The 25,127-nt window shown below is 36.8% G+C and overlaps 2 protein-coding genes across 5 annotated transcripts; both read left to right on the top strand.

The window, feature by feature from the left end:
* Positions 1-905: 905 nt before the first annotated feature.
* Positions 906-11,931, top strand: LOC103702635 (putative 1-phosphatidylinositol-3-phosphate 5-kinase FAB1D). 4 transcript variants are annotated; one of them, XM_008785143.5, is made up of 13 exons: positions 906-1,104; positions 2,577-2,930; positions 3,025-3,058; positions 3,484-4,194; positions 4,296-4,440; positions 4,529-4,873; positions 7,144-8,091; positions 8,190-8,524; positions 8,625-8,751; positions 8,873-9,040; positions 9,239-10,804; positions 10,889-11,152; positions 11,245-11,931. In XM_008785143.5, exons 3-13 carry the CDS (start codon positions 3,054-3,056, stop codon positions 11,593-11,595), a joined length of 4,965 nt encoding a protein of 1,654 aa, XP_008783365.2. In that variant the 5' UTR covers positions 906-1,104; positions 2,577-2,930; positions 3,025-3,053; the 3' UTR covers positions 11,596-11,931. The 4 variants fall into 4 exon arrangements, with proteins under 4 accessions (XP_008783365.2, XP_088571165.2, XP_008783362.2 ...); XM_008785140.5 differs by having other exon boundaries at positions 911-1,104; positions 2,577-2,919; XM_088715039.2 differs by lacking the exon at positions 8,873-9,040.
* A 7,575-nt stretch (positions 11,932-19,506) lies between these two features.
* On the top strand, positions 19,507-23,295 carry LOC120103843 (putative pentatricopeptide repeat-containing protein At3g47840). Its single transcript, XM_039133379.3, has one exon. The coding sequence runs from the start codon at positions 19,915-19,917 to the stop codon at positions 22,498-22,500; it is 2,586 nt and encodes an 861-aa protein (XP_038989307.3). The 5' UTR covers positions 19,507-19,914; the 3' UTR covers positions 22,501-23,295.
* Positions 23,296-25,127: the final 1,832 nt, after the last annotated feature.

Raw genomic sequence — 25,127 nt, 5'->3', positions numbered from 1 at the left:
GCCAGCCTTTAAGGGATCGAATCGAATGGAAATAAGGGTAGAAAGGTGGAGGGTAGAAAAAAGCAATCTTATGAACACTATTAGGGGCGGGTTCGAGGTTGAATTGGGAGGAAAACAAATTCAGTTTGGAATTTATAGCTATACTTCTTTTTGGGTGGATATTATTATCATGCCCGACTTGTCTAACTTTATAATAGCATGAGTAAATCCCTAATCGATCCAACTATATAGTTATCGATCACTTAATTTATTAATATGTTCAATAACTTGACGTACCAAACATCTTAAACTTTGAAGCCACCTCATTCAAACTGTACCGACATGATCTAAGTGGAGTCGAAAATTTTAACTTAAAATCAGTTAAAGTTTGAGCTGAAAAATGATTATATGAACCAAAAGCCAAAAGTTGCTTCATGGTTGGGTTGGATGTCCAAATCGGCAATCAAGATCCTTCATAATTTGGGATTAGAGTTGGACGAAGACGGTTCAATCTCTTCGTGGCAGCTCATCACATTATATAGCGCCAATTGTCGCAAGTGGAGCATGGATCACATTCAATCACGGCATGGTCGTGATCGAATGGACCACTCAATCATGGGTGTCGCATGGAATGGACGGTAGTAGATCTCTCTAGTTCGACTCCTAGAATAAAGGGTTGCGCTCCCCCTATGTTCGAAAAGTCCGAAAAAACCCAGCCGCAATGTTCGCACCCGGTCGCCCGGTCTGCTCCCATACAAAAATACGCGTAGTCCACTACGGTAAAAATATTTCCATTTTTACTGATTTCCACCTTCAAAGTATTCTACTACGAAGAAAAACAAGAGCGAAAATGGAATGACCTTTCACCGCCGGTGGGCTCCACTCGGCAAGAACCTTTTTCTTTCCCCACAGCCCCCCTCTCCCTCTCTCCGTGTCTTCCACTCTCTTTCTCTCTCTATTTCTTGGAAGAAGAATTCGGGGTTTTGGATCGGGCGCTGGGGTTCTTCGATATTCTTTTCGTTTGGAGAAGATTTCAGGGATCGATAAAGATAGATTGGAAGAAGGGGTTTATAATTACGGGCTTGCGGGAGTTGGTAGATATTCTCCCTCGATTTCTCCGAACGGGTAAGCGATTCTTTTATCTTAATGGCGCCTCTTATATTCGATATTTTCTTGATTTTTTTTTTCTCTATGCATAAATCCTCGAGGGGTTTGGGAAAAGGGGAGATCGATCTGTGGGTTTGAGAGGGGCAGAATTTGTTTTTTGGATTAATTTGGTTTTTCGTTGGTCTTGGGAAGATTGTAGGATTTGGAGTTTATCGAGAGGTGAGGTGGGAGCTGATACTTGAATCTTGGATCTTTGTTCCTTTTTTTTTTGAAAATTTTTGGTTTGCTTGAGTTATTTGTTGGGCTCTGATTAGTTTCGGGATCGAGGTTTAACAAGGGGCGGGTCTTGGGTGCTTAATTCCCGGAATTTTTTGAAAATTCTGCTGGGTTTTCATTAGTTTTGGGATCTGGCGTACTGGCGCTTAATTTTTTTTTTTTTAAATTCATAAATGATCTAGTGACCTGTTTTAGGTTTTGTTTTCCTGCTAGTCTCTTCTTCTTCTTTCCTTCATTTCTTGATTATTACTAATTTTTCCATCAGAGTTCTGATTCTGGATGAGATGGATAGTTTGCTTTTTAGTTTCTTGAGTTGTATGGATGCGTGAATTTGGTCTATTTTCCGACAATGCTATTTAATTACACTTAATTTGCTCTGATTTATTATGGCGTTGTTTTTATTTATTTTTAAATATAATTTAGGTGATGAATATTTGAAATGTTAAGATTTGGCTTCCAATCCCTTAGGAAGTCCTGCGTTTGGTTAGATTTAGATTTTTCTTCAGGACTTGGGTTGGTTGTCGAGGGTGTTGTTTTTATATGATTATTTATTGCTGTTGTTGTAGTTTTGCATAAGGTTTTTGAGTCTTAAAGATTCCATTCACGGTTTGTAGTAATTCTGGACTCCAGATTGGATTTCTAAGCCCTTGCTGTGCTTTATTGCATGAGATTTATTATTAGAAAATTTAGATCTTTTACTGCTGATTTTGTGAGTTCTCATTGTTATTAGCTATCATTGTCAGTTTCTTGCGTTAGCTATGGTTCCACATTCTCTGAAGTTGCATTTAAGTGTTCTCCATTCTTTAATTCTAGGTTGAATTTTTTACACGTGTGCGCTTTTTTAATAGGTTTAAATTTTCCATTATTAGAATAATTTAGTAAATTTTGATTTTGTTCATAGCCCCTTTTGTTATAGCTCATTATTTTCAATCTCACATTAGGACTGGTACAGTACGGATTGTTTTGGCATTGGCGTCCATTGTTTGCCATCTTCTAATTTTAGCTGGAAGGTTTTTTTTTCTTCCTCCGTGGAGGTTTCATGTTTCCCTCATTCTAATTATGTTTTTGCAGTTTTTCATGTACCTTGAAGGTTAATGTGGTCTTTGTAGTTCCTTTGGATCTTGTCACCATTTTGTAAATAGTTTATTTGTTGAGGTTGCAATTGCATTCAAGTGTGGCATTTGGTGGATACTGAATCATTCTCTTATTTTCAGGATATTGGATGTAGTGGGGAGGAACTGGAACCTGATGTTTTTATCAAGTTTCATTGGGAACTTATGAATACAATGTGTCATGCATGTGGCTCAGAAAAGACACCTCTGGATAGTGGATATCGCTGTAAAATTTGCCATCATTCCATCTGTCAGGAGTGTAAAAAAAGGGATAGTTCTTCTACCCTGGATGATGAATACCTGGTTGGGCACTGTAAGCCCACTGAAAGTCTGGAGAAGTATGGCAAAGGGTCTTTAAGAATGGATGGTTTGAGTCCTTGCACCTCGCCTTTGGTTAGTCCCGCGCTCTCTCTGTCAAGCTATGGAAGTTGTGTTTCAAGCCTTGGTAAAGCCTTGGTAACTGACTTTTTTTAATCAATTTTTTACCTTTTAGATGTTGTTTGACTTAGCCTCTTGTTAAGCATATGGTGCTAATTTCGTCTTTTCTCAGGTGATTTCCCCGCTGATTTGAGTTCACAAATGAGGTATGTACAATACTTTGATCTGCAATTTGTTCAATGAAAACTATGTAGTCTTATTTCTTGTTACACTACATTCTGTAAGTATGACATTGATATAAGGTTTATATTGGGCACTTAGATTGAGATTAACTAACTATACACAACCATTTTGCTACATGAGAAATTCTTTAATGTGAAGGTCCCATGCATTTCTTAGAATGTGTGGCAAAGCATCCAACAGTAATTTCTTTCCTTTGTAAATTCCTCTACTTCCATTCTTTAGCCTAGTAATTCTTATGCACATAATTTTCTGTTGCTCTTATAATGAAAGCTACAAATGATGACAAGATTAGCTATTGTGGATCCAATAATTGTACTTTTATTGTTTTATTTGTTGGAACATGTATTGATGGTTGACATGTGGCCATTTATGAGTTATCATTTGGCAGGGAGAATGGAGTTGAGTCTCTGGATACTGGTCAAAAGCATCCAGACCTACGATTTACCGAACACGTAAAAGATCATAGAAATGGAAATTCATTCAAAGATATAGATATTCAGTCTTCTCATGCTAAGGTAAATGTAGATGGACCATCAGTGGGCTATTTAGATGGCAGTGGCGAGAAATCTGGACTTTATAATGGCATGCCAGGTGATGCTCGATCCATGAGAATTGCTGATGATTCAGATGGGACAGAGAATGCCATTGACAGCAGTAGTCCAACATTCTTATCCTATTTTGAAAAAGATTCTCTCATCTGGATACCACCTGAACCGGAAGACATGGAAGATGACATGGATAGCATTGCTAATTATGATGACGACGATGACTATGGTGATGGTACAAAATGGGGTCAACCGAGTTCTTTAAGCAGTCTCGATGAAGAAAATGGGAGTGCTCACAGTTATAAAGAAGAGCGGCAAAAGGCAATGTTGGAAGCAATGAATGGACAGCTCAAAATTCTTGTAAGTCGACTTTTGGCCTCTGAGGGCCTCAACTTTTCTGGAAAAGAGGGTGACAAGAGTTGGCTTGACATTGTGGCATCATTATCATGGGAAGCCGCGCTGCTTGTCAAGCCTGATGCTAGTGAGGGAAGGGCAATGGATCCTGGTTCATATGTGAAGGTGAAATGTATCGCATCTGGTACTCGCAGTGAAAGGTACAGGCTGTAGTAGTTTATAAGTTATGTGGTTTTTCTCATATCTATTTTAGATTAAGGCTAAAAAGCTGTTCGCTCAACTGTGGAAATTTTCTTTGCAGTCAAGTGATCAAAGGCTTAGTTTTCAAGAAGAATGCTGCACATAAGCGCATGCCAACCAAGTTCAAAAATCCTAGACTTCTTCTCCTTCAGGGAGCCCTAGGGCATTCTGCACTTAATTTGTTATCATTTGAGTCAATGGAAGAGGTAGGCCTAAGGAAGTTCTTTGGTGAATGTCTTGATGATACTGCTTAGAGATTCTGAGCTATTTCTCCCTTTTTTCTTTTGGTATCAGGAAAAGGACCATTTAAAGTCTATAATTGAGATGATAGAAACATGTCAGCCAAATGTAGTTCTGGTAGAGAAAACTGTTTCACGTGACATACGAGAATCTCTTCTTGCAAAAGGAATCACGCTGGTCTTTGATATGAAGCTTTCACGCTTGCTAAGAATTGCACGATGTACTGCTTCTCCCATCATTTCTTCGGCTGACATTCTGATGAAAGTGAAGCTGAAGCAATGTGAGTCTTTCCATATTGAAAAATTTACAGAGGAGCATAATATCTGTGGTGAAGGTGGAAAAAGGCCGTCCAAAACTTTAATGTTTTTTGAGGGTTTTCCAAAACCTTTGGGTTGTACGGTGAGTTCAGTTATTCCATGTTGTGTCACATATTGGCAAACATGACACCACTGTCTTTCTTCATCAGTCATATATTTGTTGGCTGAATATCTTGTGCCTGCACACAAAATGAATGAAGATGATGGGATCTTTGGCCTCATAACTAGTGAAAATCCTCATGCTCTAATGCTGTTTATCACTTTGTATAAATGATATATAATGCAACTAAGTAAAAAGATTATGTTTAGCTGATAGCATATTGAAAAGTTTTGAATAAAAAGGTTTTTACTTTCCTTTGTTCCTTCATAATATGCCCAACTCGAAATCAACTTGAGTTGGATTCACCCTCGGAGAAGTGGGGGATCTGAATTATTACTTAAAGCATGATTTTTTTTCTTGGTGTATAAAGCATGATTTTGTTTGATAACAAATAAAAACAATCAAAATCAATTAAAAAGAGACTGCCACTTTGACTATTGGAATGATGTTTAATGACTCTCTAGTATCCGTTATGTTGGCATTCATTATTGGAATGTTTAATGTGTCATATTCATTGCTCTTTGTTTACCAGCACCATTCCTCTTAACTCTGGCAAACATTAAACTAGTATGCAATGTGGTTACTTGTAAAAACCTTATTAGTGGCATTTTACTATTTCAAATATCATGAGTCCTTTTTTCTTTTTCGTAGTATCTGAGCCACCCTACAGGCATCTGAATAATTATTGTTGCACATGGAACCATTTCTTTGAGGTTTCCACTATTGGAGGCCGTGGTGAAACTGAAGAGGAGCCAGCTAGTTGGTATTAGCTTTATTAGGATACTCTAATTCTTGCATTTGATGTTTTCTAAGCATGCCTATGTACTTACGCTTCTGATTTGTATCTATTTTTACTTGTGCTTTTGATTTGTATCTATTTTTCATTTCACCATCTCCACTCTTGTCTAATGCTGATTTAGAGAAATACTTGTGCCGGTAGGCCGATGATACGGTATGGGATGGTACCGTGCCGGGCTGTTCTGGCGTGAATCGACAAAGGGAAATTGACAAGGGAAAGGGAAAAGGAAGAGAGAGAGAGGAAAAGAGAGAGAGAGAGAGGGAGGGAGGGAGGGAGGGAGAGGGCGGTGGAGAGAGAGGCAGAGAGAGGGGGAGAGGTAGAAGGAGAGAGAGTAAAAGAGAGAGAGGAGGGAGGGAGAGGGAGAGGGAGAGAGAGGGAGACGGTGGCGGAGAGTGAGAGAGGCAGAAGGAGGGTGTAGAGAGGACTTTCAAAGCCCCCTTTCCTTTATATATATATATATATATATATATTTAAAATTTTTAAGTAAAGTCGGTAATGCAGAGGAGAGAGGGCTTTGAAAGTCCTCTCTTTTCCTTCTCTAGGGGTGTGCAAAAAACTGGCCGAATCGCGAACCCAATTTGAACCGATCTTTTTGGTTTGGTTTGTATCGGTTTTTTTAAAAGTCGGTTTGGTTTCGGTTTAAGAAAGTTTTGAATCGAAAAAATTTCGGTTCAGTTTGAATGTTCATAAAATTGATTCAAACCGACGTGACCCGACCCATGTGTGTATATACAAATATATATATATATATTCAAACTGACCAAACTTGACCCAACCACCACCCACCCCCCTATACACACACACACACATATATATATTATTATCAATTTTAAAATTTTTTTCTTATATTTTTTTATATAACATAGAATATCAACCCGATAAATGGAACCGAACGAAACTGAATTTTTCATGTCAGTTTCAACCGGTTTTTGTAGATGGTCATTTCGGTTTTATAAAACCGGTTTAAATTGGTTCGATTTCGGATTTAGCTCTAGACCGACCTAACCCGACCCTCCCTCTAGCTCTCTCACTCTCCGCCGCCGTCACTTTCTCCCTCTCCCTCCCATCCCCCCTCTCCTCCCTCCCTTCCTCTCTCTCTTTCCTCTCTTTCCTACCACCTCTCCCCTCCCTCCGCCTCTTTTTCTCCGCCGCCCTCTCCCTCCCTCCCCCCTCTCTTTCTCTCTTCCTCTTTTTCCCTCTCTCTCTCCCTCTTCCTCACTGGTTTCTCAATGTGAAGGCCGGAACCATCCCGGTCCGCCTTCGATATAACTCGGTACGTGGACGGTTCGGGATGGATCGCCAACCTTGCTTTCAAGGGTGTATTACATAGAAAGATAGAATTGCAGCTCCTCTTACTGAAGATTTCATCTCAAAACCACTGGAAAACCCTCTTTGTTTCTTTTTCCTTTTCTCTCCAGGTAACAAAGACATGATCAATTCTTTTTTGTTTCAGATACTGCTGAAAGGAGCACATAGTGATGAACTGAAGAAGGTTAAGCGTGTGGTGCATTACACAGTCTTTGCAGCATATCACTTGATTGTTGAAACTTCATTCTTTGCAGATCAGAGGTTATTTTTCTCTGGCAAAAATTCTGTAAGAGGAAATTCTGGTTCTTCTAAAGCTAAACCCATGCTCTTAGCTAGTTGTGATGCTGCACCTTATTCAGATATTTCTAGTATTGAATGTTCTACTTCTAGCATCACTCCAGTGCATGCACTGGATATTCCAATTTTTGATGGACAATTAGAAAAATATGTTCACAAGCAAATGCCATCAGTATCTGGTCAGGGTGCTGAAAGGTCTTTTTTGTCACCTCACCTAAATCCTGATGTTAGTTCGCTTGGAGATAGTATTAATCACAGAGATTTGTTTTGCAATAAACCATGCAGTAGTGGTTTCCTCCAGTCTGATTCATCAGCATTGCTTAAACCCGGGCAGGTTCTATCATCTGTCTCAGTTTCTGTTAAGAAATGTTTAGGAGAAAGCTTCCAATCTCACACTTCTGAGTCTGATTCATCATTCTTTGGCTTCAATGAGAAGATGCTTGATGTCCCTATATCTTCATCTTTGGAGATGCTTGATCATGACAAAGAAGCAACCGCTACTATTAATCAAGAAAAGCCTGATGATAGAAACATCAATAATGCAAAGCCTGGGCTGGTCTCAGATATCTCTGAGTATATTGAGCGTTGCAGTTGTGATGTTAGTGACAAAGTTGAAATGCAGAACAAGGATGATATTCAGAGCGTATTAGATCCTCAAAGTATATTGGTTTTGCTGTCTAGCCAGTGTATCACAAAACAAGCTGTTTGTGAGCAGAGCCATCTTTCTCGTATAAAATATTATGGGAATTTTGATATATCACTTGGACGATTTCTGCAAGATGTTTTACTCAACAAGGTTATATTTATTTTTATATCAGTACTTGTTAAAACTCTTTGAAAAATTATTCAATTTAATCATAGTTGGCACTGATGAAATCTTTGCTATTGTGGCAGAAACGCACTTGCTCTTCATGTGGTGAACCACCAGAGTCGCATGTATACCGTTACACCCACCAGAATGGAACTCTTACTGTTCTTGTCAGGCAACTTCCTCCAGCGTCACGTCTGTCAGGCGAAGGTGAAGGAAGGATTTGGATGTGGACCAGATGTTTAAGATGTGAGCGTCAAGGTGGAATTCCAAAATCCACACGAAGGGTTGTAATGTCGACTGCAGCGCGCGGTCTCTCATTTGGGAAGTTCTTAGAGCTCAGCTTTTCAAGCCACTCTGCAGCCAGTAGGTTATCAAAATGTGGACATTCATTGCATAGGGACTGCCTTCGGTTTTTTGGGTATGTGCATAGTATTGGAACTTTTATTTTGCAAAATTGTTTATTGTTTCCATGTTTTTGATCACCAAACTTGTTCACTCATGCTGATTTTAACACACAGATTAGGCTCCAAAGTTGCCATGTTCCGATATTCGTCAGTCGAAATCTATACTGCATGTAAGCCACCACCGGTCCTAGAGTTCCATAATCCCCATGGACAAGAGTGGCTTAAGAGAGAGTTGCAAAATGTATGTTATTATTATACTGCAATCGTTGTTTCTGTTTCCTATCCAGCATTGCTGCTTTTATAATATACATTTATATTTTTTATTTATTTTCTCAAGTGACCTTTTAATTTTCCTTTTTAAGATTCTTGCTAGAGCACAACTGTTTTTCTCCGAGGTTGCAAACATGCTGCAAAAGTTGAAGCTTAAACATTCTAGTCAGATCTCAAAACAGTATATGGATATATCTGGTTCAGTCAAAGAATTTTCTGAAGTGGAAGAGATGCTGATTCAAGAACAAACTGAGTTTGAGGTTGTTTTTCACTACTTTTTAGACAGTTTTTGATTTTTAAACATGATTTTCTTTCCCTATTTTTTTCAAAAAATCTTACCGATCTTATTTATTACCATATCATGATATTATTTTCCTAAACTGCTCAATAATTCTCACCATTATATTAACATCATAATCATTTCTTTTGATTGTTCTTTTTGGCTATCAATCATGCAGGCTTCTTTGCTAAATGCTATTAATCATGGCGAGCAGCTGGGAATGACTGTACATGAGGTTCTTGTTTTAAATTGGCTAAACCAGGAGTTTCTCCTTATGCTGTATGTTTGGGACCGTCGTTTGCATCACCTTCTACAGCATAAACAAGTCCAACTAAAGAAGGATGGCAGTACATGCAATACATATGTTGAAAGAAATATGCCAGAAAATGGTGAAAAAGTTTTGGAAGCTTCGAGTCAGATTCTTATAGATGTTAATGAATCCTCTTCTTCTAGTGGCAACTGTCATGCTCAAGATATGCAAACTGAGCTGCAAATTGAGTCAGTTGATGATTCTGGCGACACAAGCAGCAGAGCCCAAAATTCTCTTGATGCAGTGTTTTCTGAAACTGGAAGTTCAGCTGAGAAGATTTCAGATAGATCAACAGTTGAGGAGCATTCAGCATCTTTTCTTGACCATGATTATGGTAGCAAACCAGCTGATGTGTCTACTCCTACTGGAAGTAGCAAGAATGGTCAAGAAGCACAAATTCCTATTTCTGATGATATGCTGGTGGACCACTCTATCCAAGTTACAAGAGAACCATACCTTGAAAAGGTATCTAACCTAGAGCTAAAAAGTGATGAGACAGCTACTAGCGGTGAAATGTCTGCCATGTCCATGTCCAAGGACCATCCTAGAATGTCTCAGGAGTTCTCCAATTCCAAATTAGAAGACCCAGACAAATGGATATGGGCTCCTTTTTCTGAATTGCGAAGGGTATACAAAAGGGATCTTCTTGGTGGTTCATTGCAGAAGTTTGTATTTGTTAATACTTACACTCCTGTCCACCTGTCTCCAATGTGTCAACCATCTGCTCCCGAAATGGGCTCGTTGCAGTTCACAGTTGGTCCTGGTGGCAATGTTTTGTCAGTTTCAGAAGATGAGATATCGAGCATAATAGCTTGTGCACTAGCCATATCTGAGGTTCAGTATGGGTTGTCGGATAGCGTGGCTGAAAAAGAAGCAGGGGAGAGCAAAGGAGAGACTGATAAAACAATAGTAAAGTCTAACAGCCTGTTATTTAATGGTTCCATGGTTTCTTCTGTTTTGCCATCTACTGGATCTTTAGACTATGAAGGAATCCACTCATCGCAGAGTGGTTCCTCACTTTCATCAGAGGAGTTGCCCTCCCCTTCTTCTGATGGTTCATCTGTGGATCGTCTGCTAGCTTCAGAAGATCTTCATCCTGAAATTCCTGTCGGATCTGGAAGAGTTGCTGGAAAGAGTAAATATTCAGTAGTGTGCATATATGCAAAACAATTCTATACTCTCAGGAAGAAATGCTGCCCATCAGAACTCGCCTACATATCTTCCATAAGTCGTTGTAAGAAGTGGGATGCTCAAGGAGGGAAGAGTAAAGCCTTTTTTGCAAAGTCAATGGATGACAGGTTCATCATAAAACAAATAAAGAAGACTGAGCTTGATTCCTTCTTGAAGTTTGGCCCCGATTACTTTAAGCACATTTCTCATTCTATAGAATCAGGAAGCCAAACATGTCTTGCTAAAATCTTTGGAATATACCAGGTCTGCTATTAGATAACTATGTTCTTGGTGTCTTTGCACATTTTTATGTGTTCACCATCTCTTATTTAGTTTTCCAAACTGCAGGTTAGACAAAGCAAAAGTGGAAAAGAGGTTAAAACTGATCTAATGGTGATGGAAAATCTTCTCTTTGGGCATAGTGTTTCACGCATATTTGATCTCAAAGGAGCCGTCTTTTCCCGATATGTTCCACCAGATACAAATGACCATCAAAAGGTTCTTTTGGATCAAAACTTCATTGAATATATGCGTGTTTCACCTATTTATATTGGTGGGAAAACTAAACATCTTCTGCAACGGGCCATTTGGAATGATACAGCTTTTCTTACTGTAAGTGTTAAGTGGCTTCCCTTCCCCCTTTAACACCATTGCAATAGGATTTTAGCAATTGGAGTTTTAACTTAAACTGTTTTATTTTGCAGTCAATCAATGTAATGGATTACTCCTTACTTGTTGGAGTGGACAAACAGCGGCATGAGCTTGTATTTGGCATTATAGATTACTTGAGGCAGTACACATGGGATAAACAACTTGAGACATGGGTGAAGTCTTCTCTGGTTGTTCCTAAAAACTCATTGCCAACTGTGATTTCCCCAAAGGAGTACAAGAAAAGGTTTAGGAAGTTTATGACTAAATACTTCATGACGGTCCCGGATACTTGGAGTTCCGAACGGTGTTCAGACCCCTGCAAATTTTGTATTGCTGACAGCAGCAATTCATCTAACGTACACAGTGAAAAACTGTCAGAACAGCCAATTGAGGCTTGTGCATGAGCTCCATTTATCTGAAGTCGGAGGTTACAGTTTCCTGAAATCTGCTTAATGTCAAACCAATATTAAGTTTTTTTTTTGCCTGTTCTCTGTTTTTCTGGTTTTGCGAGGGCTGTGTATAAATGTTCCTCACTTATTAGGTCCTCCCAATATTTGCAATTTTTTGGCAAATTTCTGGTGTAGGTGGGTCCATGACATAATTTGTATTTTCTTATATCTGTAATCATTTTTTAATCAATTCACAGTGATTGTAAAGAAATTAGAAAAGATGGTCAGTTTTATGTTCCTTGGAAATATATACAGTGGAATAATGCTAAAAAATTTCGTTTCATTTATGCATATTCAGATATGTTCCTTGGAAATATATACAGTAGTTCTGAAATATCTCTTTATAACTTTTCAACAAGCAGAGGTGGTACCTGTTCTGTATCTGTCATGGAGCAAATTCTCCTGTGGACATGCCATTTTGACAGGTTAAACCTGTCAACTGTTTCGGTTCAGAACTTGTTATACCAGTTTTGTCACATATGTGCAAGCTGTCCACTGTTGTAAGATGTACTACTTTTCAGATGGAAGATCTTGTATTGCTAAGAACTGAAAGCCCTTTTATTTTGTTTTAATTTATTCAAATTGTTCTTTGTTTTCATATTTGTACACGGTTGTAAAGAAGTTAAGGTCTTTCAATTTTGTTCATTTCAATTAGTAGTTGGCCATGTGCATGGAGACTTGCTAAAATATGGTGTTTGTTATTCTTTAATCTTTCTAAACGTATGAAGGGGAGTTGTCCACCTATTGTAGTGCTTAGAGTATTCTGACTGTGTTTCAGAAGATCCTTTGCTGCATAACCATCCATAGAATTTATTTATTTGTCAAGATAATTTGCTAAAATTTGGGTTAGCTTCTTCACAAGTTACATATCTGAAAATTTGATTTGCTGTTGATTACTGATTAATCTTTATTTTTTGGATCATATATCTGACTTTGTCAAGTTACAACAATGACATGCATGGTCTTCTGATGATGTATCAAGCTTTCTGCACAGTCGAATGAAAAAATTTAAAGTAAAAATTAAAATTTCTTTGTCCCTTCCTCTCTTTTTTGTTTTCCCTTTTTAACTATTTTTTTTGATAAGACTAGCAACTGTTATTTTTTTTGCTGCCGCCCATTCGTTGTTCTGCATAATACCTTGGAGATCCACTTTCAAGGATTGACAAAATTAAAAAGAAAGAAAAAGAGCGTGTTTTCGAATAAATTGAAATAACAATTAAAAACTACAACCTTATGTAATTTTCCTGTATGTATTTCTATTTTTGCTTCACATTTTCATCATTCTATTTCAGTGATCTCTCTGCCTTTTTTTTTGACTAAGGAATCCCGAGATTTAAGCGCTGTCTTTTGTAGTGAATATCTTTTTTGTTTTTATGTCTAGTTCCCCAACCGAATTCTGGAATGCCAAAGACAGAACATATTCTCTGTTGCAGGTGTTGCCCGTTCCCAGAGCATAATGGGTGTGTAGATCAAACTAAAGCCTATGTTTGATTCAATGACAAGGTTCTGACAGGAAGTGGCGACATCTAGAATTCCCTACTTCCATACCCAACAAAAAAGTCATTCAGCCCTCAATTTCCGCAAAAATTTATTGAATTATAGATATTAACAAAATTAGCAAGAACTAGAGGTTAGTAGCACTTCATGAAGTATTCGTTAGTAGAGAGTTCATTATATATGTATCTATGTTTTGAATGTACGCCCGTGTTCATTTATCGAATTATAGATATTATTGAAATTAGCAAGAACTAGAGTGGTAGCATTTTATGAAATATTTCTTTGTAGAGAGTTCACTGTATGTGAATGTGTGTTTTGAATGTACACTCATGTTCATTTAGTCTTGTACGACGGTCTATAGCCCTCATTAGATGCTCATAATAATAATGCATGCTTATTTTGAGTTAGATTTATGCTGAAATAGAACACACGATAAAAGCAAATGCTGGCTGACAATTTTTATAGATTTATGCTGAAATAAAACACACGATAAAGCAAATACTGGCTGACAATTTTCTAAGAAAATGGTTTGGGATAAAACCCAAAAGAATATGTATTGAAGAAGTATGTTAATAGCAGTGTCTTGTCCTTTTGTCCATTCTTTCTTCCTGATTGGCATATTAGACTTAGTAAAGTACATATGTTCTGAAAAAGCAACAAGAAATAAAACCATATTGAGTTGCAAATTTTCCATGACGAACATAGACTGAAAATTTCTTATACAGACAAGCGCATATATATTCTACCTAGAGGATGGAAGCACACCTGTGCCATCTATATATAATTTGCTTGAGTATTTCCTTCTTCCTTGCTAGAGTTCAAGTGCCACTCGAGAATCCTGCTGCTGCTTTTTCTGGTGATGCTGCTCTCTTGCTCTGACTTCTGATGTATGATTGTTTTGCTTTTATCACTAACAGACTTTTTTTCATCTATTTGGAGTTGATTTGATGTAATGCAAGCATGAATAGAAAACAGAGTTTGCTGACTGCTTGAAGAAGTAAAGAGAATAGATCGTGGTCTCTTCTAGCAAGCACAAGATACTGAAAACCACAGATCAGCTATGGTTTTTCTTGGTTTCGCAGCAGACGATTTTTTTTATGAGTGAATTCCCATTTTACAGCACTAGCAGCCATTTATATAGGCTCCATGGCTCTACTCCTAGTTAAAGTTAACAAAGTACCTTTTAACAAGAAAACAAACAAAATAGATACAACTCAAACTAGAGAAGTCCTATTCCTATTCAAAGTTGAAGGAACTCAAACAAATCAAGAAAAAAAAAAAACCTAATTCAAATGGTGAAATCCCACTTCCTAGTTGAACTGGATTTCAGCTGATCCCAATGTCTAGAACTTGTCAACAAGCCGTTGTACATAATGATTATATTAATCACAACGTAGATGGTATCTTGGATATCCTCTCCCTTTCTGACAGTTAAGAGTTTAAAACTAAAACCCTACCCTCTGGGTTTTCTCTGCTGTTGTTACTGGAAAAGATACTCTCACAATTTTATTTGCCATATCTCGTTAATTAATGGATGCTTCCTACCTATCCAAAGTTTTCCTAATTGCATTGCCTTGGTAAGTTTTACTTTTGATGCAACAACTATATTAAACTTATCCTTATACAGATTCTTTTGGAAGTCTCCTGTTTCTAACATGCTTGTTTCACTTCACAGCTGGTCCAGGTGGCAATGTTTTGTCAGTTTTGGAGGATGAGATATCAAGCATGATAGTTTGTGCGCTTCGCCATTTCTGAGGATGAGTGTGGTTTATTGGATAACAAGGCTGAAAAGGAAGCTGGGGGGGGGGGGGGGGGGGGGGGCAAAGGAAAGATGGATAAAACAATACTAAGCCTGACAACCTGCCATCTGATGGTTCTATGGGTTCATCTGTTTGCTCATCTACTGGATCTTTAGAGCATGAAGGAATCCACTAATTGCAGGGCGAATCATCACCTTTGTCAGAGTTGTCGTCCACCCCTTGTTCCGACGGTTCATCATCCATGGATCGCCTGCTAGCTTTGGAAGTTCTGCATCTTGAAATTCCTGTCGGATTTGGAAAAGTTGCTCGAAAGAGTAAATGGTTGGTAATGTGTATATATGCAAAACAATTCTATGCTTTCAGAAAGAAGTGAAGCCCTTCAGAACGTGCTCGCATATCTTCGGTAAGCCGTTGTAAGAAGTGGGATGCTTGAGGGAAGTGTAGAACCTTTTTTTGCGAAATCGATGGATGACAGGTTCATCATGAAACAAATTAAGGAGGCAGAGCTTGATTCCTTTTTAAATTTTGCTCCTGATTACTTTAAGTACATTTCTATCACTCGATGGAGTCAGGAAGCGAAACATGCCTTGCTAAAATCATGGGAATATAGCAGGTCTGCTATTAGATGAGTACGTCCTTGATGTTTTTCTAACTGCCACATTTTTACGTGTTCACCATCTCATCTAGTGCAAGTTTTCACCATCTTTTTTAAAGTTATGAAACTGCAGGTTAGACAATACAAAAGTGGCAAAGAGGTTGAAACTGATGGTTATGGAAAATCTTCTCTTTGGACAGATTGTTTCATTCGCATATGATCTCAAAAGAGCTGTTTATTGATTTATTTTTTTTGATGAAGATCTCAAAGGAGCTGTCTTTTCCCGATATATTCCAGATGCAGCCATGAAAAAGTTTTGTTACAAAACTTTGGTGAAGAAATGCATTTGGTGGGGAAACTAAACATAGGTCTTTTCCTACTGAAAATGTTCAGTCTTTTCTTCTGCGCCCTCTCCCCCACCAACCTTAACACCATTGCAATTAGATTTTAGCAATCGGAGTTTTAACCTATATTGTTATATTTTGTAGTTAATCAATGTCTTGGATTATTTCTTGCTTGTTGGAGTGGACAAACTGCGGCAGGAGCTTGTATTTGGCATTATAGTTTACTTGGGGAAGCATACATACATGGGACAAGCAACTTGAGTCATGGTGAAGTCTTCCCTAGTCGTTCCTAAAAATTCATTGCCAACTATGATTTCCCCAAAAGAGTATAAGCAAAAAAAAAGTTTAGGAAGTTTATGACCAATACTTCATGATGGCCCTGGACAATTGGAGTTCCTATGATGTTCGAACCCCTGCAAGTTTACTGATGACAGTTGCAATTCATTTAATACACAGTGCAAAGCAGCCAGAATACCAGATTGTGGCATGTGCATGAATAATATATACAGCAGAACAATGCTAAAAGATTATTTTCAGGGATCCATATGTACCTGTTTCAGTTTTTGAAATAGCTTTTTACTAGGGTATAACGCGCTCGGTACTTATTCTTGAAATTCAATATTGAAATATAATAAATTATAATAAATAGAATATTTTTATAGTTAAATTTCTGTTGTATCTTATGCAACTAACTTTAATGATGGTTGAGTAGAAACTTCCGTCACTAAGGCTCTGTTTGGAGGAGTTGTTGGCAGCAGAACTTTTGAAAGTAGAGCTTTTATAAAAAGCTCTCTGCTGTTTGATAACTATATTTCTAGTGTTGTGTAACATTAACATGTGTTTGGTAAACAAACTAAGAAAGTACTTTTGGTATGACAAAAGGATCATAAAGAACATTACATAGTATTACAGCATAGCATAATAAAATATAATATGTATTAATACTTAAATATATGATATAGTATAATATTAATATAATTTAATATAATATTATTATAATATAGTAATATAATATTGTATACTATAGCATAATAATTTAATATCATATTAAATTATTTAACATAACATATCAATGTGTTATGATATAATGTAATATAATATTATATTTATCATGTAATACAATAGTAAAGGTATAAAATATTATAATTATTAGCGTAAATTAATTTTTCCTTCTTCTCGATAACTATAGTATAATATAACATAATACTATGTTATTTAACATAAAATATTATTATATTATATTATATTATATTTGTAGTATAATATAATAATAAAGGTATAAAATATTATTATAAAAAATATTTTGCGTAATTATTATATTTTATTATGGATATTTTGGTCCAATAAGAAAAAATATTATAACTCAAAACAGCTTTTCAACAATTTCTAAGAGTACTTTTTCGAAGAAGTTCCAAAATAGAGCTTCTCCCAAAAAGTTATTTTAGCTTTCTAGAAAAATTAAAATAGCTTTTCAAAAATTTTACCAAACACTTCTATTTTATCTAAAAGTACTTTTGGAGGGCTAGAAAGTATTTTTTTACCCTCCAAAACTCTCCCAAACAGGGCCTAATATCGGCATCATTAATACCAATTCCGTGTAATGCACAATGTACGATTTTTCATCCTTTTCCAGCCATTCTTAAAATTCTATAAGATAATGTAGCAAATTATAATAAATAGAATATTTCAATAGATGAATTTACGTTGCATATTACACAATGCACTTTAACGGTAGAAATTTTCATCAAATATCTAAACTGATATAGTAGTAGCAGTTTAGATAAGTACACTATTTATATATTTTAGTTAAATAATATTATCAAGTATAAATTATATCAATTCTATAAGCAATCATTAATGACCTATCTTTTTTTTTGTATTAGTTATAGGAGCATTACTTATTGTCCAAAACTAAGAACCATACAATATTATTAATATGGATGTCCGTATAGCGAATGGAAAGCTCAATCATTTCAAGTTACCAAATTTTAGTAAATCTCATTTTCATTTTTTTCCTTTTTTAGTGCACTTCCCTTGTGTAGACTTGACTATGATAATTGATTTCCTCATTTATATATCTCTAAATACATAGAATATTTTCAATAGGTAACTAAAAATTGTTGATTACCATATGAATATAGGTTGTTTCAGTTCAAATACTTTCTCATAGCAGAGTGTATGCTCAAAAGTTAGCTATTTAAGTTAACTTGTATTCAGTATTGGAAGACTTATAAATCAAAAGACATAATGAAATACAACATTTCAATTCATGTACTATATAAAACTTGTTAGAATATCGGCTATGTGTGATGGACGGGGTATGGTCTTTTCTCTTTGTTCCAATAGTTTTTGAAATGTAATATAACAATGTAGTAAATTATAATAAATAAGAGGTTTCAATAGCCAAATTTTTGTAGTACATTAACTAATAAACTTTAATGATGGGCAAGTAGAAGCACCCATCAAATATCTATACTGATATACTAATATTAATTTAGATAAGTATAATGCTTATCATATTAGATAGATAATATACTCAAATATCAATTACATTTATATAAATTGTACAAATATAATAGGTACTTATATAATTAATATTTATTATTGATAATAGTATGATACTCTATTATCTATCACTTATGTTCACTATCATTAAGAGAATAGATAATATAATATTCACTTATAATAGATATCTGTTAGTCAGCGATCATTGTAGGCCTATCTTCCTCTTGTATATGCTATAAAAGAAAATAACAATCATTATTTACCATAAATATATTATTTTACTAATTTGATATTTGATTTTTTTATTAAAAATATTTAGTTAAAAAATAATACAAATGAAAATAATGGGTTTTATTGATATCAAAACTAAGCATTATAACTTTAAGTAATATGTTATGAAGATTTATTTATCAAAAAGAAGAAATTCATTTTTCAAAAGGGAAGGAAGATTTTGTAAACTTATTAAAAAAAAACATTTTTGATGAATATGATTAGTTTTCTTCAAGAGTATGGAATTTGATAAACGACTATAGTCATTTTAGATATATATATATAATTGACAATCCAAAATAAAGAACTATATTAACTAAGAGCCTTATATATTATCCAAAACAAAGAATTTATTTGTAATATTGTTAAATGATCCAAAATAAAAAAGTATTAAATAGGAGCCTTACTTATTATCTAAATTTAAGAACTATATTAATAATATTATTAATAAAAATATTAGCGGCGGATGGAGAGCTCAACATAAACTATGCCTCCATTTTAGTTATATATAATAGATACTAGATAAACTTTTAATAAATAGAAGTGGTATCGGTTTTGTATCTTTATCATACTTCTCGTTCGCTTAAAGACATGCAATTTACGTAGATTGAACCTAGTAATAGGTTTTAGTTTAGCTTGTTGGTACAGTTTTATGGTTTATCAACTTGAACTTATTAACAATAAATGAGATTAGATAAAATTCAACATGTCTAATAAGAGCTTATCTTGTATAGTCAAATTATACAACTTCTCCTACCTTTAATAGACAAGTTACATTCTATTTTTAGCTGATATATTCAATCCATCACTCGATCACCTTAAAATTAACTCTCCCCAAAATTAGGAGCTAGATTAACGCCGACGAAGCACTTAATATAAGAAGAGATTCTTATTTTTGTGGTTCCAAAGTTTTTTTTTTTAACAAAACTATTTATTTTTTCTGATTTATTAATTTTATAATAAAAAAATATAGAGTTTTGTCATCTCAAGCCATTATTTGTTGAGGTCCTTGAGGAGAAGCCCTTCCTACTATTGGAATTTACCACGTTTATACCGGTAGATCATGGAATAAAAATTTTAGTATCTTTCATTAATTGGAAGCAACGATTGTCTTTAAAAAGGAAAATCAAAAGAAACACTGGAGGCATATCAGCCGTTCATTCCATGAACGCCCGGTCTGAGACTGAGAGGCGGGCGGCGGACGAAATCTCAAAGCCGGAGTCAGGAGGCCCTTACGGATAAGCTTTCCTCTCTCCCGCTCCATGGATTAGGGTTTTTTTTAATCCCCCCTCGCACTTGCCCAATGGCGATCTCTTCTGTCCTCGGCCACCCAACACCATGTCCTCCCTCCAATTCGCCTCTTGCGAAGGCACACCGATCAACCGTCCCAGCAAAGAAAGCAGAATTCATCAACAATGGAAGGCTGGACCTGGAAGAAGCCATGATTTCTTTGGAAAAGCATTCACTGAGGGGAAAGAAACTCGAGGATCCTCGAGCTTACTACCATTCACTTATTTCTCTCTGCATATCCCACAAGTCCCTCCACCAAGGCAAGCGCCTGCGAGCCCACTTGGCTCGCATCGGCTACAAGCCTGGCCTCTTCTTAGATAACCAGTTCATCAACCTATATGCAAAATGCGGGCGGGTTGATATGGCTCGGGAGCTGTTCGATCATCTGCCTGAAAGGAATGTTGTTTCTTGGAATGCTCTGATATCTGGCTATTGCTTGAATGCATGCTTCTTTGATGCTGTCGCGCTCTTTGGAACCATGATCACCATAGGCCCAAGGCCTAATCACTTTACTTATCTGAGTGCTCTGCGAGCTTCAGTTGGTTTGAGAAGTTTGGAGCTTGCGAGACAGATTCACTCTCAGCTACTAAAGACAGCTCTTTTCCGTCGAACCGAAGTCGGGAATGCATTGATCAACACATACTCAGAGTTTGGAAGACCGGAAGATGCTGAGGCAGTGTACGAGAGCATGGTCGAGCGAGACGAAGTCTCATGGAATTCCCTGGTTGCTGTGAATGTTCGAAATAGGCGTGCCGAGCGAGCAATGGTTGTGTTTGTAGACATGCTGAAGGAAGGCCAAACACCCAATGAGTTCACCTTTGGAAGCCTGCTAGGATCGACGGATGTAGCTATCATCGAGGAACTCCATGCACAGGTTACCAAGAGGGGGCTGGGGAGCAATGTTTTCACTGGGACTGCCCTCTTGGATGCCTATGCCAGATGCGGGGACCTGCGAGCAGCATGGCTGGTCTTCAATTCGATAACCCAGCGGAATGTCATTGCTTGGAACTCCATTATTGATGCATTGTTTGGAAACAACATGGTTCATGAAGGTCTTGAGCTTTTTCTGAAAATGAGTGAGCAGGGCACGGTTCCGGATGATTATACCATCTCCATCTTGTTGAAGGCAACTATACCTCATTTTTCGATCTTCGTAGGGAAGCAGCTTCATGGGCTCGCAATCAAGATGGGTTTGCAGACAGATACCTTGATCGGAAACAGCCTCATCACAATGTATGCCAAACTTGAAGGTGCTGCTGAATCCTGGTGTGTGTTCAAAGATATTTCAGAACCAGATATCATTTCTTGGAACTCCATGATTCAATCTTACGTGCAGAATGAGAAATTCGAACAAGCCCTGATGCTTTTCACAGAAATGAGGTATTCCGAGATCGAGCCGGATGAGTTCAGTTTTGTCAGTGCCTTGGCTGCTTGTGGATCGCTGGCTTGGCACAGAAATGGAAAAGAAGTTCACTGTGAACTACTCAAGAGAGGCCTTGTTCGAGATGCCTTTGTAGGAAGTGCTCTTATTGATATGCATGCTAAATCTATGGCTGTACATGATGCTAGGAAGGTATTTGATGCGATCCGAAATAAAGACCTGATCACCTGGAACTCAATGATCGCAGGGTTTGCTCAGAGTGGCTATCTGGATGAAGTTATGAAACTACTCTCCCTAATAAGAGAAGAGAATTTAGAACCTGATGGTTTCACCTTTGCGAGTATTCTTGCCGCATGTGCGAATGCAACAGCAATACAACAAGGAAGACAAGTGCATACTCTAATCTTGAAATCAGAACTTAATATGGACACAGCTGTAGCCAATGCCCTGATAACCATGTACAGTAGAACAGGAAGCATAAGGGAAGCAAAAAAAGTTTTCTCAAAACTCGACGATAAGAACATAGTATCATGGACTGCAATGATTGGGGGTTTTGCGCAGGGTGGCCATTCGGAAGAGGCTCTTGCAATGTTTGACCAAATGGAGAATACTGGGGTGAAACCAAATGGCAAAACTTTTGTCACATTATTGACAGCTTGCAGCTATGCAGGGATGAGCAGCGAAGCTGCGAAGTATTTTAAGTTGATGGAGGCAAAATATGGGATCAGACCTGGTTTTGACCATTATGCTTGCATGGTGGACATCCTAGGAAGAGCAGGGAGACTAAATGAAGCAGAAGATTTAATAAGACAAATGCCTTTCGAGCCAGATGCGCTTGTGTGGAGGATGCTGCTGAGTGCTTGCAGGATACATGGTGATTTAGATAGAGGGCAAAGGTCCATGGAAAGGATACTGGCTATAGAACCTGGTGATTCTGCAGCTTATGTGTTGCTTTCGAACTTATATGCTGCCTTAGGGCACTGGGATGGTGTGGTGGAAGTCAGACAATTGATGAGAAAACATGGGGTGAAGAAGGAGCCGGGGAAGAGTTGGATTGAGCTACACAATGCGATCCACGAGTTCATGGCAGGAGATCGGTTGCATCCACAAGCAGATGAAATATACATGAATTTGAGAGGGTTGTTCAAGCAAATGAAAGACGAGGGGTATGCTCCAGGTATAGAATGTATTGGTGGCGTAGGAAAATATAAAAGGTAAATAATGCTCGATCGCCATATGGATTGCAGCAGCAAAAGAATTTTTCATATGTTAAATGGCAGTAACTTCCTAAGTATCTTAGAAACAGGATGCTATTCCACAAGAATCTGTACAGGGATTTGTTCTCATCAAACGAAAACTTGCCAAGGCAATGCAATTATAAAAACATGATACTTGGGAAGCATCCATTCGTGCAACATCAATTGTAAGAGTTTATCTGTAGGATGTAACAGATAAAATTGTGATTGTCGAGAGTAATAGAAGTAGAGAAAAACCAGAGAGGGTCTTATTTTTCCTGAAAGGGGGAGGAGACCCAAAATACCATCATCATTTTGACTCATATAAGGAACTCCAGACAGAAGGAGAAAAAGTTTGTCAGTGAAAAGGTGATCATACTTCAGTGGTCATAGAAAGGAAACAACATTGCTAGGAAAAGCAGCAGCAACATTCTCTTATCAAACAAGCAGCGAAAAGGTAAGACCAAAAAAAGGGTCAAAAAGGGGGGACAGAGAAGTTCTAATTTAACTTGCCTTTTGACCTTACCCTGCATAGAGCTTAACACGTCATCAGAAGACCATGCATGTCACAGTTATCTAGTTTTGTAGCCCACAGAAGTTGGTGTGCACTATATCATGACAAACCTCACAAACAATGTCAGTTATATAACCCAAAGAATAAATATCAATCAGTCTTCAACAGAAAATCAAATTTACATATATGTAACTTGTGAAGAAACTGTCCCAATTTTTTTTTACTCATTTATATCAACAACTGAATGAATATTATGGATGGTTACGCAGCAAAGAATATGTGGACATCATATGGTGAGAAGAATGCTCTAGGCACTACTGCTACAATATGTAGAGAAAATATGGTAAGAAGAATTGTGAGTATCCGCATGGGCGTATGTTTAGTTCTATATCGGCTATACACTGGATAGATCTTGAGTACTTGTACAGGGCTAAGAAACCTAAATAATACCTTTTAGCTAGCCTTTTTGGTGAAGTTTTGGGTTGTAATAAAATGGTATTAGAGTGGCCCAACCCATGGCCTATGTGGACTAGGGAACACTGCAACATGGGCTCATATACTTGTTATTAGATTTGAATAGATTTGGATTCTTAGTCTGACGAGGACATCAGTGGAAGAGTATGTGGGCATATGTTTAGTTCCACATCAGCTATGCACTGGAAAGATTTGGATACTTGTACAGAGCCAAGAAACTCAAATAATATCTTTCTGGGTTGTGACCAAAATGCTCTACGCACAACATCCAAATCTTTGAGCTAAATTTCCAGATCTACATGTGTTTGGGAGTGGCAGGCAGGTCTGTGCCAGATGAAGTCGGATGGTCCTGCATTATTTGGGCCACCTGGGTTGGAAGCTTCTCTGCTTGTCAATAGTAAAGAATTTCCAGCCGAAAGAATATGATGATAGAATTACAACTTGCTAGGGTCTTGTTTGGTCACCTGAATGCTTAAGCCATGGATTGCAGTAAAGAATTTGGGAAACTAAGTACGATGATGGAAAGTCTTAAAGGATCTGATTCTAAATGGGTTGGCTAAATCACCTTTCAGTGGGATTAGATGGTGCTGGAAAGTTGCCAAATTGATATACCAATTGGTTAGCTGATCTCTTTCATGTCATCTTCTTGGCCATTATTGGAGACCAAAGAAATCCTGATCTTTCAATTTTTAAACTTTATTTTTTTTAAACTCATTACAGTCACTTTTCATTTACCTTAGTTGCATGGTAAGATTATTGGAGTTCTCATAGCAGAAAACCGAGATCTCAGCTACTAGAATTTTCACACATTAGTGCATATCTTAGTTGGTAATCGATGTCTGATTATTTGCAAAATGACATAGGCTTGATCTGCAATGGAGAATGAAGGAAAATTTTACTGGCTTTGAGTTTTGTCTAGAGAGGAGGCTACCTTGCTATCACCACGACAAAGGGAGCAAGGAGAGAGGGAAGAGGAAAGCTGGGTGGAAACTCCTGTCATTAATCAAACAGGTATCTAGTGTTCTTCAAAGGTCTCAATCAATGCAATGTTTTATATAGTTGTATCCACTTAATAAGCCGAGGAAGAACCAAGTTTTTAATTTATGTTAGACTATTTAATGGTGTATATTTATTATTATGATGAAATGAGATGTCTTGGTTCTTCATGGCAAAGAATTACATTTGATAATTCCATACCCAAAATTCATCTAATTTTGTTTTTTTATTAGGTTTTTTTTTTGCATCAATATCCTTATAAAAATTCAAATTTACGTGAATACCCTCTTAAAATTTATATTTATTTATGTTTCCTTATAAAATACTATTTTTGCATAAATTCTCCTAATATAACGGTTCTTCTAACACTGTTAATAAAAACCATATTTATTTTCATAAAAAATGAAATAAAATTTTAAAATTACTTTTTTGTCTTCTATCGTGATTGCTTTACAAATGTTTTTCACGTCTATTCATTAAGAGTATTTTAGTTATTTTAATTTGTAACCGTTAATTTTTCAACGGCATTAGATAATATGGGTTCATATACAAAAATAAAAATAAAAGAAGAATAAAATAGTAACATAAGTATTTAACGAAGATATATATATATATATGTAAATATT

The sequence above is a fragment of the Phoenix dactylifera genome, chromosome 2 (genome assembly GCF_051530095.1).
Source record: "Phoenix dactylifera cultivar Ajwa chromosome 2, Ajwa_hap1_PhDact_Kaust_v1.1, whole genome shotgun sequence".
NCBI lineage: Eukaryota > Viridiplantae > Streptophyta > Magnoliopsida > Arecales > Arecaceae > Phoenix > Phoenix dactylifera.
Note: the sequence above shows the minus strand (reverse complement) of the source record. Positions and strands in the feature narration are given on the sequence as shown.